Source organism: Brassica rapa, chromosome A10, assembly GCF_000309985.2.
Source record: "Brassica rapa cultivar Chiifu-401-42 chromosome A10, CAAS_Brap_v3.01, whole genome shotgun sequence".
Lineage (NCBI taxonomy): Eukaryota > Viridiplantae > Streptophyta > Magnoliopsida > Brassicales > Brassicaceae > Brassica > Brassica rapa.
Window position 1 is genome coordinate 19,874,208 of NC_024804.2, and position 12,476 is coordinate 19,886,683.

Consider the following 12,476-nt stretch of genomic DNA (forward strand, 5'->3'; position numbering starts at 1 on the left):
ACTAATTTCAGCCAAAATGGAAAATCGATCGGATATGAAATTATTTTCTAATAAATAGAGGAAACAAGTTGTGGTCGATCCAGGGGAACTCTAGAGACTTCCTTGAACACACAATCAACACTCTCGGTCAAAGCTTGCTGCCGGGATAGACTTCAACAGCGATCTTTTTGCAGGGCTTGGACAACTTTGCCACAGAGTTCTATCCTTATTCCTTTAAATATGCTGTTACACCGTTCTATTTGCTTTTGCGCATTTGAAAACCAGAAGAGAAGAGTGATCTTGATGGTTTACCGGCAATTAAGTTCCAACTGAACAAAAACATGAGACTCTTCAGAACATCACCTAACGCGACGGCAGTTCCAAATCACCATAACCCTATTTGAGACGGCTGTGTTATATGCGTCAGTGCGTCATCGTACCCCGATTAAGTTACTACAAGTTTCTATTAATTGATGAGAGCAGTTTTGAAAAGAAGATAAATTCTTATAAAATCTAGAAAACGCTTGATATTATTATTACACAAAAGTTTAAATAAAGTTACGTAGCCAACAAGTTCTATCATTACACACAAACCATTTTTGCCTCATAAAACATAAGTGACGACTAGATAAAATTATAACAAGCGATAACACATGAATCACAAACCACACACCACTCATGTAAAGATATCTCTCATATTAGACTCCTGCATATGGGACAAGAAGGAGTAGCAGAGTTTCTCCAGACCCACTGAAGAATACAACTTCTATGAAAAACATGTCGACAAACCTGCAACCCAAGAAGATAGTCTATCGGAGTGTAGGTAAGAGGGTCTCCACAAATAGTGCATTCTCTGGATAACATAGGCTCTGGTGCATTTAGGCGCCAAGATTCTCTGTGCCACCTATTATCCTGTCTCATAAGGATTACTGTGCCAAAAGCTTCATCACCTTCAACAGCAAAAGGGGTAATATTGTTGAAGACAACGTCATGGACATAGTTGGAGAGCACAGTTGCAGTATGATACCAATTCCAACCTAGATCATTAAAATGATCGGGTATGACCCTTATGTTTTCCGGAGGTGGGTATTCAAGAATGCACTGATGAAGTTTTTCTCTGTTTTCCAGTGCATCTAGGGGTAAGTATGGCGAAAATTCATACATAGGTGCCTCATCTCTTACTTGGCCAAGTAGAAGATCAAAACCTACTGTTGGACGAAAAATCGTTCGGGTAAATGATCTTCCCCGGACTCTATAAAATGGCACGCTGATTTCTGTCTCGGAGTTCTCACTTGTAAGTACTTCGGTCCCATAACATTCTACCACAGGAAACATTTCACGCCCTGCCATACTATAACCTGCAAATGAAAATATAAAATGTGAGTATAATTTTTTTTATACTTCACACACCATCAAATTACATATTTATTCCTTGAAACTTCCATATAATATCATATCTATACAAAGTTTAAGTCTCATTATATTTCTCCATAAATTGAATATTTCAAACCTATTTATACAGGAAATGGAAGTTTGAAACATATATACACGTTGCCAAAAAATAAAAATGCAGAGATGAAATTTCGAATGAAGACAAAATAGAGAAGACGAATAGCGTTGAGATGCGTAGACCATAAGATGGGGTTGTGAAAATTTTATTTTCATCAATTTCAATGGAATTATAAGCAATGAAGTCAACAACGGGAATGGGAATGCAGAGAAGGAAAAATGATTTTATTCTTCTAGGTAGAGAGAAACAATGTCGTTTACAAACAAACATTCCAAGCAATCTACTGAAATATCGAAATAATTTGAAAAAAAGATCTTACGCGAACAAGAACGGTTGGTCGTTTCTCCAGAAATACGAACCGTACGTAAGAAACTGCAGCAAACACGAACATGGGACTCTTTAAAAGACGAGGATAAAGTTAAGCAATCGTCATTCAAGAAAGAGGTTCAGAATCGAAAGAAGGGTGAATATTACCTTAACCCGGAGAATTAGATACAGCAGCTAGCGAGTGATCTGAATGTTTGTCGCGAGAGAGAGAGAGAGAGAGAGAGAGAGAGAGAGAGAGAGAGAGAGAGAGAGAGAGAGAGAGAGAGAGAGAGAGAGAGAGAGAGAGAGAGAGAGAGAGAGAGAGAGAGAGAGAGAGAGAGAGAGAGAGAGAGAGAGAGAGAGAGAGAGAGAGAGAGAGAGAGAGAGAGAGAGAGAGAGAGAGAGAGAGAGAGAGAACAGAAGTGAGTGAGACGAAACACAAGAAGAAATTCTATCGCTGATGAAATAAACTCAAGTTTTTATAAGACTATTGGTGAGGAATGGAACAAGAAGATGTGGTCGGTTATATAGGCGTGAGGTTGGATTTGGTATGGTTTGTCAAATTAAAAAGGTAATACGATTAATATAAGTAACGTGTTACTATGCAGTAAATCATATCCACCTACGTACGTTATGTATAAATTTTCAAAAAAAAAAAAAAGAAGAAGAAAAAAGTACGTTGTGTATATGGATCGCTATATAAAGCTAGTTGGGTAAACGTAGAACAATAAAAATAGACATTTGTAACTATAACAAACTCTTACGTTTTCACTGGTAAACAACATTAAATAACTACTCACAATGGATTAAATTTCCAAAATTGAATTACACAGAATCCAAACCAAACCACACTGGAAGTATATGAAATCGAAATAATACAAAAGTATTACCGTCACACGGCACGAGTTAAATCATTGTTTTGGTATTTTAAATAAGGGTTTTTAGTAATTAAATCCCTCGACTAAAGATGAATCGTAAAAAAACTCTCAACTAAAAATTCAGTGAAATAAACCCTCAACTTTAGTTTCGTTAACATATGTTACCTTCCGTCTAAAAAAACCATGACGGAAGGTGACATATGTTAATGGTTTATAAGTTGAGGGTTTATTTCACTGGATTTTTAGTTGAGGGTTTTTTTTACGATTCATCTTTAGTTGAGGGGTTTTATCACTAAAAGTTATTAAATGTTATTAAATTATTTATTATCATTTATATATTGTTTTAAGATTTATAAGCCTTTAAAACTAATTTATAAATTTTAATACATTAATATATTATAAAATTAATTTATACATCTTAAATTAATAATTTTCAGCACTACTTACAACTTATTATAACTTTGAAATATTAAATTATTTGATATTTGGCAATAGTGATATAAAAAAATTTGTGTGTTTATATCGTCATTGTCAAATATGAAATAATTTATAGTTTCTAAGTTATATTAAGTCTTAAGAAGTGTCGAGATAATTTATCCATGAAGTCAATCTTTCTATTTAGAGTATGACGCACTTTTTCCTATTTTCATGATTTCTGTCATCCGGCTCATACTTCTCCCCCCTCTAAAATAATGCCTTATTATTTTTATTCTCATTGATTTCTGAATAACTACGTTATAATTTTATTTTCTTGATCAATAATATATTTGAAACATAAAGTAATACAATAAGTCAAGAACAATATAGAAAAATAGGAAAGTATGAGCCTGATGACGAAAATCATAAAAATAAGAAAAAGTACGTCATACTCCAAATAGAAAGATTGACTTCATTGATGAATTATCCTCGACACTACTTAAGACTTAATATAACTTATAAACTTTCAATTATTTGATATTTGACAATGACGATATAAACACACAATTTTTTTTATATTACTATTGCCAAATATCAAATAATTTAATATTTTGAAGTTATAATAAGTTGTAAATCGTGTTGAAAATTATTAATTTAAGATGTATAAATTAATTTTATAATAGATTAATGTATTAAAAATATAAATTAGTTTTAAAGGCTTACAAATCAATCTAAAACAATGTATAAATGGATAATAAATAATTTAAAAACCCTTTAATGACTTTTAGTGATAAAACCTCTCAACTATTTTTAAATCGTAAGAAAACCCTGAACTAAGTTTTTAACATTATAAACCCTTAACTTATAAACCGTTAACATATGTCACCCTCCGTCACGGTTTTTTAGACGGAGGGTAACATATGTTAACGGAACTAAAGTTGAAGGTTTATTTCACAGGATTTTTAGTTGAGGGTTTTTTTACGATTCATCTTTAGTTGAGGGGTTTAATTACTAAAAACCCTTTAAATAATTGCACTCTTCTTTGTCCAAAAAAATAAAATAATTGCACTCTTCTATTATGAGATATTTTACCCTTCGAATTCAATTTCAACTGCCCTGAAATGCCATGTGCCATTCTGTATTGTACATTCAACTGCCGTCAGTTTCCTTGTCCCACTCTTCTTTTGAATCATTTACCACGCCTTCTCGAATTATTGTACTCTGCTATTGATCAATTTACATTTACCACGCCTTCTCGAATTATTGTACTATGCTATTGATCAATTTACTTGTCCAACTGTACTCTTCTTTTTTGAATCATTTACGGGTGTCTTCTTCCACTATTATACTTTGTTTTGTTCACCTTTTAAGTGTTTGGAATTAAACGGTTGAACATGTTTAGGGTGAAGCTTCGAACTCGAGAGAGTTTTAACTTTTAAGTAAAACCTCTAAAGTAAATAAAATATGATAAGATCTGAATTGCAAGTGATAATTTCTCTCCCAGGCGACTTTCTCGAGGCAGTATTGGTAGAGCTGGTTTGACTTTCCCACGGTTTTAACCTTTCTGGTTTATTGCCTTTCTAATCATGGGTGCTAAACAGACTTTTGTCTGACCCCCTTACCAACCCGGTTACTTTCCCCCTTTTAGAAAGTTTTCAAATCTCAAAACCACCTCTGCTCCATTTCCGACGAACTTCGGCGGCGGAGGCCGTGTAGGCCTTTCCTCTGTATCTCAAAACACTCGTGAGATGGAAAAGAAGTTTCTGAGACGTAATTTCATAGTTCTATACCACAGGACTTTTTGAAGAAAGGGTAGAGTCGACAGTTACTCCTCTACCAAAAGCCTCCACGAGTCATCGTTTCAGATTTCCCCGGTTCGCTCGTCTACAATCAGCATACACAGCACTTACAACTCGGCATATTCAAAGTCACTCTCAGTTTCTACGGTCTAACACAAAAGCTTCACAAGACGGACATAAATACTCTGCTCCTTGAGTATTTCAGCAAGATGACAACAAGATATACGGCAGCAGAAAAGGGTAAAGCCCTTGCTAGTAACCCTCCATCTCTAGGACCACCACGACTCCGCATGCGAGCTCCCGACTTTGATCCTACAGACCTAATCAAGGAGAACTCTCTGACCTTGGTGGGACGATTGACAAATACAAGGGAACAAAGGATGAGTGCTGTTCTACCTTACCTTGCGAGAAAATGGAACTTGGACGTTTCTTCAGGCTCAGACCTAGGCAACGGCTGCTTCCAGTTCCGTTTCAACAGAGAGGAAGACTTAAGAGACACCCTCCACAACAGACCCTATCAATATGGCAGGTGGATGATTATAATCCAAAGATGGGAACCGGTTATCTCGCAAACGTTTCCTTCCCAGATCCCTTTCTGGATCTCGCTTAGAGGCATTCCTCTTCACTACTGGCACGAAAAGGTGGTGCGCAACATAGGGCTCGAACTAGGAGAACTGGAGACGTACGAAGTAACCAAAACCTTAGCTCGGGTTCGAGTGATAGTAGATGGCCTCAAACCACTGATAATGGAGGCAGCTATGGATTACGATTCAGGAGAGGAAAGCATTATCTCATTGGAATATGAAAACTTAGGTAACCATTGTTCTCACTGCTACCGTCTCTCCCATCTACATTCCCAATGCCCAGAGAGAACCACTACTGCTCCCCTCCGAACAGAGGACTTTGTCTCAGAGCAACTAAAGGACCAAAGATCCTCCACACCCCCTCAGCCAAAAGCCAGAGAAACAAGAGAACCAGTTGAGCGTCACAACAAGCCGTTCCAACAACGCTTGGACCGACACGGGCGAGCCTTTGGTAATAGAATCTCCTCTACTACTTTGCACCCCCCGGGACCGCGCAACAAGCTAGCACCAAGTTCATTCTACCAGAATAATCCCCGCACTACACAAAGGCAGAAGGATAACAACCCCTATAACTACTCCTCCCCTCCATACACGAGGCGTCGACATAACAACCAGGAGGATAGACATGGAGATGGAAGTAGCGGAGAAACCAAGCGCAGATCCCCTGTTCTCCAGTGGAAAGCTAAATCACTATTACTTGAACATGAAGTTACCCCCCCAAGTGCCCCTTTTCAGCCTCCAAGACAATCAGTTGGGCGCAACTTGGAAGCTGTAGATTTCCCACCTAGTCATGAGCAACCTACAAGAGAAGAGGTGATGGAAGAGATTAGAGAGGCTACACTGCAATACATAAACTGCCCTGACCCTATGGAAAGTGCAGCAAGAAAGCAACGGGTTCTGCAGAGTGAGATGAATGGAGAGGTAGAAGAAGCAGCTACAAGAATCCTTCAAGCTTCAACATCTTCAGGAATGGCTCGATCTGAGACATTACTAATAGCAGATGCCTCAATTGCAGTAGCTCAGGTAGACACAGCAGCTGATAACTCAGCCAGGCCAGTAAGGAAACGTGGGCGCCCCCCTAAGCCTAGTGAAAGGAGAACTACTGTAAGGGTAAGCCCAAAAACCTACTCCGGCATGGGCTCAAAGAAGAGAAACTTAGCTCGACTTCAAGGTTCACCGGGGGTAACCTCACGAGCTGGAACTGCACGTGCTGGAACAAGACGGACTACTCAACAAGCCGTATCAGCCGCATCAGCCACTACACCACCAATAGTGTTGATACCGGCAAGTTCGGGGAAAAAGACGGATTTTCCTCGGCTAACTCCCGATCTTCCTTAGCAATGTTGAGCTGGAACTGCCGTGGGTTGGGGAACCCCACGACAGTCCAGCATATTAGGGAGCTGCGACGCCAAGCATCCCTAGATATCATCTTCCTCATGGAGACCAAGAATCCTAATTCATTTGTGCTTAAAGAACTTGAGTTCATGGATACGGATCAACACTTTTTAGTTCCCCCGGAGAGACCTAACAGTGGAGGACTTGCCCTTTATTGGAGACAAGATATCGACCTTCGTGTTTTATCTTCTTCAAAGAATGTAATAGACACTATTATTACTCATAAAGGAGCTACTGTCTTTGTTACCTTTGTGTATGGAGAACCGGAAGTACCTCATAGAAGTAACATATGGGACTATCTGATTGAGTTATCACTGCAACGAAACGAGGCATGGCTTCTAACCGGTGATTTCAACGAAATTGTCGACAATAGCGAGAAATCAGGGGGACCGGAAAGGGCAGAAGGTACTTTTGGAGCCTTCCGAAACATGCTCGCTAGCTGCGATCTGTTCGACCTCAAACACTCGGGTAACAGCTTGTCGTGGAGAGGCAAACGACGAAACTATATGGTTTACTGTAGACTGGATAGATCACTGGTTAATCCGGCCTGGTCTGATAGATTCCCGACTGGAAGATGTCAATATCTCAACTTTGAGAGCTCGGATCATAGACCGCTGATCACAGTCTTCGACTCAGCAAAACGACTCAAAGGGCGTCTCTTCCGGTATGATAGGAGACTTCGAGACAACATTGATGTGAGGAACTTAATCACCGAGATTTGGAACTCCAATACAGAAGCCTCGGTGAACACCCGACTGGCTATGTGCCGAAGAGCTATCTCGGACTGGTCTCGCGAACAATACTTCAATAGCAAGGAGGAGATTAGCAAGCTAAAACAAGAGCTGGAAACAGAATTGACTAACCCGCAAGGTGATGAGATTCTCATTGCTTCCCTCAACGTGAAGCTAAGAATGGCCTACAAAGCAGAGGAAGATTTTTGGCGACAGCGGAGCAGAGTTATGTGGCTATCATTAGGGGACAAGAATTCGGGCTATTTCCACGCTATAGCTAAAGGACGACAAGCTCGAAACCGTATGACGGTAATAGAAGATCAAGATGGTACAGCATACTATGAAGAAGATCAAATTGCTAGCCAGATTAGCCTCTACTTCTCTGATATTTACTCATCCGTCATTACAAGCGAAATATCTACAGAGTCAAGAGCAATTGTTGCATCAGCCATCACTCCATGCATCTCTGCCTCAACAAATGATAGAATCACATCGATACCTGAGGGACCTGAGATTAAAAACGCCTTGTTCCTCATTCATCCGGATAAAGCACCAGGCCCGGATGGCTTCTCAGCCAGCTTTTTCCACTCCAACTGGAGCACAATCGGACCTGCCTTGATTTCGGAGATACAAAGCTTCTTCAGAACCGGATATATGTTGCCTGCTTCAAACTCTACGCATGTTCGGTTGATACCTAAAGTCACAGGGGCTAAATTGGTGTCCGAGTACCGCCCAATAGCCCTGTGCAACGTCTCGTACAAGATCATCACAAAGATTCTCTCTCTCAGACTCAAGCCTATACTCCAAGATATCATCTCAGAGACACAGTCGGCATTCGTACCCGGGAGAGCTATATCCGACAATATACTCATCACCCATGAGATCCTCCATACACTTAAGACGTCGGAGGCGGAAGTTCATTGCTCCATGGCAGTAAAGACTGACATGAGTAAAGCCTACGATAGACTTGAATGGCACTTCATTGAAACAGTCCTAGAAAGGTTTGGGTTCGCAAGCACCTTTGTGAACTTGATTATGCAGTGTGTGAGTTCCGTCTCGTACTCTTTCCTTGTCAACGATTCAGTACATGGAAAGGTGATCCCATCACGTGGAATCCGGCAAGGAGACCCTCTATCTCCATATATATTCATTTTATGTGGAGAGGTACTGTCCGGACTGTGCAGGCGAGCTCAAGGCAGTGGACATCTCTCGGGTCTGAAAGTGGCCACTTCGGCTCCGCAATTGAACCATCTTTTATTCGCTGACGACACCATGTTTTTCATGGACACGGAGGAGCAGAGCTGCGCTTCATTGATGAAGATTCTACAACAGTATAAAACATCCTCCGGTCAGCTAATCAACACTGATAAATCTTCGATCTCCTTCTCAGCAAAGACCCCGCAGGTAATACGGGAACGTGTTAAATCACACCTCGGGATTGCACAAGAAGGCGGAGTAGGAAAATACTTAGGACTCCCGGAACATTTCGGTCGACGAAAGAAAGATCTGTTCACAAGTATAGTGGACCGGATCAAGATCAAAGGCGCGAGTTGGGCATCTAAACACCTCTCGAGTGCGGGTAAACTTGTTATGTTAAAGGCGGTACTTACTGCAATGCCGTCCTTTGCCATGTCTTGCTTTCTCCTACCAGTAAGCTTGTGTACTCGAATTCAGTCCGCTCTTACGAGATTCTGGTGGGACTCGTCTCCGGAGAAGAAAAAGATGTGTTGGGTAGCTTGGGATAGAATTACCGCCCCAAAGGCACTGGGAGGTTTAGGGATCAGAGACATCCAAGCCTTTAACAAGGCCCTGCTAGCGAAGCAGGCCTGGAGGATCATCACGAAGCCGGAGTGCTTATTGTCAAGAGTTTTACGAGGTAAATATTGTAGTAAAGCCCCCTTCCTACAAGTAGATGCACCGAAGACTGCCTCACATGGATGGAGAGGGATCCTGGTGGGGAGAGATCTGCTTGTAACCAATCTGAGCATAGCCATTGGAGATGGAGAAACTACACGGGTGTGGAAAGACCCTTGGCTAAGTATGGACAAACCGGTGAGACCAGTTGGCCCTATGCAGGAGCAACACCAAGATCTTTACGTCGCAGACCTCCTTTGCAGAGGAACTTTGGAATGGAATCTACCAAAAGTAATGGACATCCTTCCCCAACACGTACCAGAGATATTGCGCATCAAACCGAGTGTCACAGGGGCGACTGATTCCTATATGTGGTTGGCTTCCAAATCAGGAGTGTACTCAGCCAAGTCTGGCTATTATGCAGCAACAGCAGCGGAAGCAGATGCAACAGTTGAAAACCAGCGGACCTTTAAAGCAATTTGGAATCGCAAGACCTCGCCAAAACTACAGTTGTTCTTATGGAAGGTAGTCCAAGGGGCCTTGGCCCTAGGAGAGAACCTGGCAAAGCGCGGCCTCATGGCTAATGTGCAATGCAGGTATTGCGGTGAGTTAGAAACTGCAGAACACATCTTCCTCCACTGCCCCCGTACGAGACATATATGGAGTAACACGATTTGGTCCTCAAATTTCAACCCTGCAAACTGTGACTCCTTTAGTGCAGCTCTCTTGGCGTCGGTCTCAGGTATCATGCTACCACCGTGGGGACTGGCCGGAGACATCTTTCCATGGATCGTTTGGGGCATATGGACAGCAAGAAACCTCTACATCTTCGAGAACAGAGATTCGACGCCTGTGGAGATCCTCACTAAGGCCATTCGAAACGCAAGAGAATGGCACCAAGCTCAAGCATCCATCCTACCGCAGCGGAATGTACTAACACATGCTCCGATCCAACCCATAGACCCCGCAAGTATTCTCTGTTTTACTGATGCAGCTTGGCATGCTACCTCATCTAGAGCAGGATGTGGCTGGATCTTCTTATCACAGCAGAACGACCAACTGCACCAGGGAACAACGTCTTTTGAGAATACATCTTCAGCCTTGGTAGCGGAGGCGCTAGCTATCAGGTCGGCTCTTCTCAATGCCCTAGAGGCTGGTTTCACAAGAATCTGGATTAAAACAGATTGTCAAGCACTTGTTGCTCTTATCAACTCGAAGAATCACCCGAAGGATCTCTACGGAATCTCCCGGGACATCGAGCATCTATCCCTTTCCTTTGATTGTATTGCGTTTTCTTATGTCTCTAGAAACTTAAACTCCTTAGCTGATTCACTCGCTAAATCAGCATTGTATTTGGCTACCACCAGCTACTCTTAGTTGGGCTGCAAGTTTAATATATGGTTTGGTTGTGTTCAAAAAAAAAAAAAAAAAAAAAAAAGTAAAACCTCTTACAATCTCAATCAACCAGCTAATTAGTGTTTTGCCATAAAAAAAACCCAAAAATTAGTGGATACTTTTCTTAAAGTGCTGGTCCACTGGATTCGCGAACTAGCATTCTAGCACACGGGTGAAGTATTACCGAAACCACATTTGAGTTTCTACACTGGTGCTAACTTGTACAGCTTAATCTTGTTTCATTTGTGATCCAAACTCATTCTTCAAAATCATTAAAAAAATTCGCCACTTTGATTGTGCTTGTTCATTAGTGAAAATGCATAAGCCTGTGAAGGCAGACAAGCAGAAGAGTTGTAGCAAATGTCAGCTTTCGTTCACATAAATTCTCTCAGAACTCGAATACATATAACTAGTTCTCTCACACAAGCTTTAGATCACCACCAATACACATTTTGTCTTCACTTTGTCTCTTAAGGTCATGAGGCAACCAAAGGTTGCACATCTATATGAGTATTCTTCTATACATCGCTTAACATTTGGTTTCATCATTTTCTTTTTTTCATTGGCGATTAGATCTACACGTTCATAGAGTAAGACTGAAACGTGCCTGCATATAGTGATGTTATTTTTCAAAAACATCTAAATTTGGGATCATTAAAATTGAATGAAAGCAAGTTTTAATCAACTTCTTCAACAGTTATTAGTTACAAATAAAAAATTTGTAACTATGACATCAGATCCTCAGAAAATATACTCATATTTATGCTCTAATACATCTCTAGAGATTTGATTCAACATAAGGAAACATTAAAAATCGATGGGAACACTACACTCCAAATTAAAATCATTCAGAGAAATCTATAAATAACACTGGAAATGGTAAACATAATCGTGACATAAAGTGGAAAGTACTCATCCAGAGTCTAGGGAAATATATGAAACGTCTTGTAAATGGCTCTCGTGATTGTGCTTTTGCAAAAAAAAAAATGGCTCTCGTGATTGTGGTTGTCATCAAATATAAAGAGAAAGCAAAAACACTCATGTCGACATCTACGGTTTCTTTAATTTGCCAAACGAATCATCAGTTCTCACATGTATCTTTTTGTGCCCACTCAACATTTTTCCAAAGTGTATCGTATGCCTTTATTTATTTATTTTTTACTATCGTATGCCTTAATTTAATTGGCAATAAATTCTTCAAAAAAACTAGAAACTCGGTATGTATTTTTTTAAATAGACAATAGTAAATGAGTTATTCTTGGGTTCAATTTATAGGGTGAACCTCTAGATTCACCAATTAATAGAATTTCATTATTTCAAATTCGATATATTTTAAAAATAAAACAAAATATTGTCAAATTATATTATGTTTTTAAAATAAAAAGGTAAAAAGAAATAAATAAAAAATAATAATAATTAAAAAAAAAATATTTTTAACATTATAAAAATAACTAAACCCTAAATCTTAATCCCTAAAACCTAAACACTTGGGTAAACCCTAAACCCTTGGATAAATCTTAAACTCTAAATCAAAAACACTAAACACTAAAACACTCAAGGGTATCGTATTTAGGGTTTAGGGTTTCAGTGTTTAGTGTTTTTGATTTAAAGTTTATGATTTATCTAAC

The 12,476-nt window shown here is 39.9% G+C and overlaps 1 protein-coding gene across 1 annotated transcript; it reads left to right on the forward strand.

Moving 5' to 3' along the window:
* Positions 1 to 5,098: 5,098 nt before the first annotated feature.
* Positions 5,099 to 6,811, forward strand: LOC117129340. The gene has a single exon (XM_033282948.1). It carries the CDS (start codon positions 5,099 to 5,101, stop codon positions 6,809 to 6,811), a length of 1,713 nt encoding a protein of 570 aa, XP_033138839.1.
* The last annotated feature ends 5,665 nt before the right edge of the window (positions 6,812 to 12,476 follow it).

Coding starts and splice junctions, on each gene's coding strand:
- LOC117129340 (XM_033282948.1), top strand. CDS start 5,099: ATGACAACAAGATATACGGCAGCAGAAAAGGGTAAAGCCCTTGCTAGT.